This window comes from Oncorhynchus kisutch, unplaced genomic scaffold (genome assembly GCF_002021735.2).
Source record: "Oncorhynchus kisutch isolate 150728-3 unplaced genomic scaffold, Okis_V2 Okis06b-Okis10b_hom, whole genome shotgun sequence".
In the NCBI taxonomy this organism is placed as follows: Eukaryota; Metazoa; Chordata; class Actinopteri; order Salmoniformes; family Salmonidae; genus Oncorhynchus; species Oncorhynchus kisutch.
Window position 1 is genome coordinate 20,802,220 of NW_022261983.1, and position 6,000 is coordinate 20,808,219.

At 45.2% G+C, this 6,000-nt stretch overlaps 1 protein-coding gene across 1 annotated transcript in view; it reads left to right on the forward strand.

Annotated features, from left to right (window-relative positions):
* The window catches only part of LOC109877524 (protein flightless-1 homolog), a 51,557-nt gene that overhangs the window by 1,854 nt on the left and 43,703 nt on the right, over positions 1 to 6,000 (forward strand). The window contains 4 exon segments of the mRNA XM_031814444.1: positions 1,564 to 1,674; positions 3,515 to 3,586; positions 3,672 to 3,752; positions 4,131 to 4,216. Coding sequence (XP_031670304.1) covers positions 1,564 to 1,674; positions 3,515 to 3,586; positions 3,672 to 3,752; positions 4,131 to 4,216 — 350 coding nt within the window.

The window sequence follows — 6,000 nt, forward strand, 5'->3', positions numbered from 1 at the left end:
GGGACTGTAACTAACTAGCTGTGTGACTGTAGCTAACTAGCTGTGTGACGCAGATACTGCTTATTATTTATGTATCTGACCCGTTAGATGTTTAAGTTAACATGGTCAGACAACCAGCTGAGAAGTATTTCTGCCCCCCCCCCCCCCCCCACACCTCCCATGTGTCACCCAGGGGGAAGATGACATCACCAGGCTCTGAGCATGTGTTGTGATGTCATACTATTAAAAACGTCCTCACTCATGTTATTCTTGGCTTCTCTCTCTCTTTCTACAAACAACACGTCATGATTTTCTGCTGATAATCGGGGTGGCAGATAGCCTAGAGCTGTCCAGAGCATTGGCCCAGTAACCGAAAGGTCACTGGTTTAAATCCCCGGAGCCGACGAAGTTAAAAACAATTATGTCGACATGCCCTTGAGCAAGGCACTTAACCCTAATTGTTAAGTTGCTGTGGATAAAGAGCGTCTGCTCAATGACAAAATAACACTGTGATGTAGTTGATCTGATCTGACCAGATCTGTGCTGTTGTTAACCAGACTTAGTGCTTCTGCTGACTCTTTAGGGTTTAGTCTGTCCCAGTCTGTTTGGCCTGTTGTTAACCTGAATTAGTGCTTCTGCTGACTCTTTAGGGTTTAGTCTGTCCCAGTCTGTTTGGCCTGTTGTTAACCTGACTTAGTGCTTCTGCTGACTCTTTAGGGTTTAGTCTGTCCCAGTCTGTTTGGCCTGTTGTTAACCTGACTTAGTGCTTCTGCTGACTCTTTAGGGTTTAGTCTGTCCCAGTCTGTTTGGCCTGTTGTTAACCTGACGTAGACCTAGTGTTGAGTCCCAGTCTGTTGTTAACCTGACGTAGACCTAGTGTTGAGTCCCAGTCTGTGGTTAACCTGACATAGACCTAGTGTTGAGTCCCAGTCTGTGGTTAACCTGACGTAGACCTAGTGTTGAGTCCCAGTCTGTGGTTAACCTGACGTAGACCTAGTGTTGAGTCCCAGTCTGTGGTTAACCTGACATAGACCTAGTGTTGAGTCCCAGATCTGTGCTGTTGATAACCTGACAGACCTAGTGTTGAGTCCCAGTCTGTTGTTAACCTGACATAGACCTAGTGTTGAGTCCCAGATCTGTGCTGTTGATAACCTGACAGACCTAGTGTTGAGTCCCAGTCTGTTGTTAACCTGACATAGACCTAGTGTTGAGTCCCAGTCTGTTGTTAACCTGACGTAGACCTAGTGTTGACAATGACAGCAGTGGGGTTAGCAAGAGCACAAACACATCTGGGACAGGCTAGCACTGTAGTGTGTTGGCCCCTAACCCTGTCTGTGTTTCTCGCTCTTCCTCTCCCTTCCTCTTCCCCTCTCTCTCTCTCTTCCTCTTCCCCTTCCCCTCGCTTCCTCTTCCTCTCTCTCTTCCCCTTCCCCTCGCTTCCTCTTCCTCTCTCTCAATTCAATTCAAGGGGATTTATTGGCATGGGAAACATGTTAACATTGCCAAAGAAAGTGAGGTAGATAATATACAAAACTGAAATCAACAGTCTCTCTCTCTCTCTCTCTTCCTCCCCCCGCCCCCCAGGGAGGTTACTTCCCTGAACATGTGAAGTCTATGAGCAGTCTGAGATGGCTGAAACTCAACAGGACCGGCCTGTGTTATCTGCCAGAGGAGGTGGCTGCACTGCAGAAACTGGTGAGTAGAGACTGTAGAGCCGACCCCATTTAGTCCACTACAGGAACTGGTGAGTACAGACTGTGGTGTGTAGGGTCGACCCCATTTAGTCCACTACAGGAACTGGTGAGTACAGACTGTGGTGTGTAGGGCCGACCCCATTTAGTCCACTACAGGAACTGGTGAGTACAGACTGTGGGGTGTAGGGCCGACCCCATTTAGTCCACTACAGGAACTGGTGAGTACAGACTGTGATGTCGACCCCATTTAGTCCACTACAGAACCTGGTGAGTACAGACTGTGATGTCGACCCCATTTAGTCCACTACAGAACCTGGTGAGTACAGACTGATGTGTAGAGCCGACCCCATTTAGTCCACTACAGGAACCGGTGAGTAAAGACTGTGGTGTGTAGGACCGCATGTGTTGATTGTTGCCTGATTGGTGCTTCTACACCTGCATTGCTTGCTGTTTGGGGTTTTAGGCTGGGTTTCTGTACAGCACTTTGAGATATCAGCTGATGTACGAAGGGCTATATAAATAAATTTGATTTGATTACACATAGAAGTAGACGTATAGACTACCTGATTACACATAGAAGTAGACCTATAGACTACCTGATTACACATGGAAGTAGACCTGTAGACTACCTGATTACACATAGAAGTAGACCTATAGACTACCTGATTACACATGGAAGTAGACCTATAGACTACCTGATTACACATGGAAGTAGACCTATAGACTACCTGATTACACATAGAAGTAGACCTATAGACTACCTGATTACACATGGAAGTAGACCTATAGACTACCTGATTACACATGGAAGTAGACCTATAGACTACCTGGCCTGATTACACATGGAAGTAGACCTATAGGCTACCTGATTACATATGGAAGTAGACCTATAGACTACCTGGTTACATATGGAAGTAGACCTATAGGCTACCTGATTACACATGGAAGTAGACCTATAGACTACCTGGCCCTGATTACATATGGAAGTAGACCTATAGACTACCTGATTACACATGGAAGTAGACCTATAGACTACCTGATTACACATGGAAGTAGACCTATAGACTACCTGGCCCTGATTACATATGGAAGTAGACCTATAGGCTACCTGATTACACATGGAAGTAGACCTATAGACTACCTGATTACACATGGAAGTAGACCTATAGACCCCAGCAAGTAAATGGAGTCTGTTTTTATATCTATTGAGAATGATTAGTTCCTCGTGTGTGTGTGCCTCAGTGTGTGTGTGCCTCAGTGTGTGTGTGCCTCAGTGTGTGTGTGCCTCAGTGTGTGTGCCTCAGTGTGTGTGTGCCAGGGTGTGTGCCTCAGTGTGTGTGCCTCAGTGTGTGTGCCTCAGTGTGTGTGTGCCTCAGTGTGTGTGTGCCTCAGTGTGTGTGTGCCTCAGTGTGTGTGTGCCTCAGTGTGTGTGTGCCTCAGTGTGTGTGTGCCTCAGTGTGTGTGTGCCTCAGTGTGTGTGTGCCTCAGTGTGTGTGTGCCTCAGTGTGTGTGTGCCTCAGTGTGTGTGTGCCTCAGTGTGTGTGTGCCTCAGTGTGTGTGTGCCTCAGTGTGTGTGTGCCTCAGTGTGTGTGTGCCTCAGTGTGTGTGTGCCTCAGTGTGTGTGTGCCTCAGTGTGTGTGTGTACCTCAGTGTGTGTGTGTACCTCAGTGTGTGTGTGTACCTCAGTGTGTGTGCGCCTCAGTGTGTGTGTGTGCCTCAGTGTGTGTGTGTGCCTCAGTGTGTGTGTGTGTGTGTGTGCCTCAGTGTGTGTGTGTGTGTGCCTCAGTGTGTGCGCGCGCGCCTCAGTGTGTGTGAACTCTGTACTGTCGATCTGTCCTCAGGAACATCTGTCTGTGAGTCACAACAGCCTGACTACTCTACATGGAGAACTGTCCAGCCTGCCGAACCTCAGGGTAACTATACACACACACACACGCGCACTCGCTTTCTGAGATGGGTTCAGGTGTGGAAAGGTCAACTTTGTTTCATGTGTTTAAGGCGGTGGTTGCCCGGGCCAACAACCTGAAGAACTCTGGAGTTCCTGATGACATCTTTCAGCTGGACGACCTCTCAGTCCTGGTGAGGAGATCTGTCTGTGTGTCTCTCTTTCGAGATATCCTTCTCTCCATCTCTTTCTTTCTTTCGAGATATCCTTCTCTCGTTCGAGATATCCTTCTCTCGTTCGAGATATCCTTCTCTCGTTCGAGATATCCTTCTCTCGTTCGAGATATCCTTCTCTCGTTCGAGATATCCTTCTCTCGTTCGAGATATCCTTCTCTCGTTCGAGATATCCTTCTGTCTCCATCTCTCTCTTTCTTTCGAGATATCCTTCTGTCTCCATCTCTCTCCAGATAGTCTGTGGTAATTGCCCATTAATCATAGAACAGTCTGTTCATGATCTGTTTTGTATGTTATTCAACATTCTACTGATGTTCTATGTTGTTCTGTGTTCTCCAGGACCTGAGCTTCAACCAGCTGACTGAGATCCCCCGAGACCTGGAGAACTCCAAGAACATGCTGGTGCTCAACCTCAGCCACAACAGGTAGAACCTCTTTATAACCTCTGACAACCTCAGCCACAACAGGTAGAACCTCTAACAACAACCTCAGCCACAACAGGTAGAACCTCTTATAATATGTTATAACAGGTGACTGACAGGCCTTATAACCTCTTATAACAGGTGACTAACAGGCCTTATAACCTCTAATAACAACCTCAGCCACAACAGGTAGAACCTCTTATAATATGTTATAACAGGTGACTGACAGGCCTTATAACCTCTACTAACAACCTCAGCCACAACAGGTAGAACCTCCTTATAACCTCTGACAACCTCAGCCACAACAGGTAGAACCTCTTTATAACCTCTGACAACCTCAGCCACAACAGGTAGAACCTCTAACAACAACCTCAGCCACAACAGGTAGAACCTCTTATAATATGTTATAACAGGTGACTGACAGGCCTTATAACCTCTTATAACAGGTGACTAACAGGCCTTATAACCTCTAATAACAACCTCAGCCACAACAGGTAGAACCTCTTATAATATGTTATAACAGGTGACTGACAGGCCTTATAACCTCTACTAACAACCTCAGCCACAACAGGTAGAACCTCCTTATAACCTCTGACAACCTCAGCCACAACAGGTAGAACCTCTTATAATATGTTATAACAGGTGACTGACAGGCCTTATAACCTCTTATAACAGGTGACTAACAGGCCTTATAACCTCTACTAACAACCTCAGCCACAACAGGTAGAACCTCCTTATAACCTCTGACAACCTCAGCCACAACAGGTAGAACCTCTTATAATATCTAATAACAGGTGACTAACAGGCCTTATAACCTCTAATAACAGGTGACTAACAGGCCTTATAACCTCTAATAACAGGTGACTAACAGGCCTTATAACCTCTAATAACAGGTGACTAACAGGCCTTATAACCTCTAATAACAGGTGACTAACAGGCCTTATAACCTCTAATAACAGGTGACTAACAGGCCTTATAACCTCTAATAACAGGTGACTAACAGGCCTTATAACCTCTAATAACAGGTGACTAACAGGCCTTATAACCTCTAATAACAGGTGACTAACAGGCCTTATAACCTCTAATAACAGGTGACTAACAGGCCTTATAACCTCTAATAACAGGTGACTAACAGGCCTTATAACCTCTAATAACAGGTGACTAACAGGCCTTATAACCTCTAATAACAGGTGACTAACAGGCCTTATAACCTCTAATAACAGGTGACTAACAGGCCTTATAACCTCTAATAACAGGTGACTAACAGGCCTTATAACCTCTAATAACAGGTGACTAACAGGCCTTATAACCTCTAATAACAGGTGACTAACAGGCCTTATAACCTCTAATAACAGGTGACTAACAGGCCTTATAACCTCTAATAACAGGTGACTAACAGGCCTTATAACCTCTTATAACAGGTGACTAACAGGCCTTATAACCTAAGCTATAACAGGATATAAATAGATCATACACACAGAGCCTTCGGAAAGTATTCAGACCCCTTGACTTTTTCCGCATTTTGTTACGTTACGGCCTTATTTTAAAATGGATTAAATATTATTTTGTCTCTTACACACAATGCCCTATAATGACATCACAATGCCCTATAATGACATCACAATACCCTATAATGACATCACAATACCCTATAATGACATCACAATACCCTATAATGACAAAGTGAATACAGGCTTTTAGAACTGAAATACCTTCTTTACATAAGTTATGCTATGCTATGAGACGGGAAATGAAGCTCAAGTGCTTCCTGTTTCCGTTGATCATCC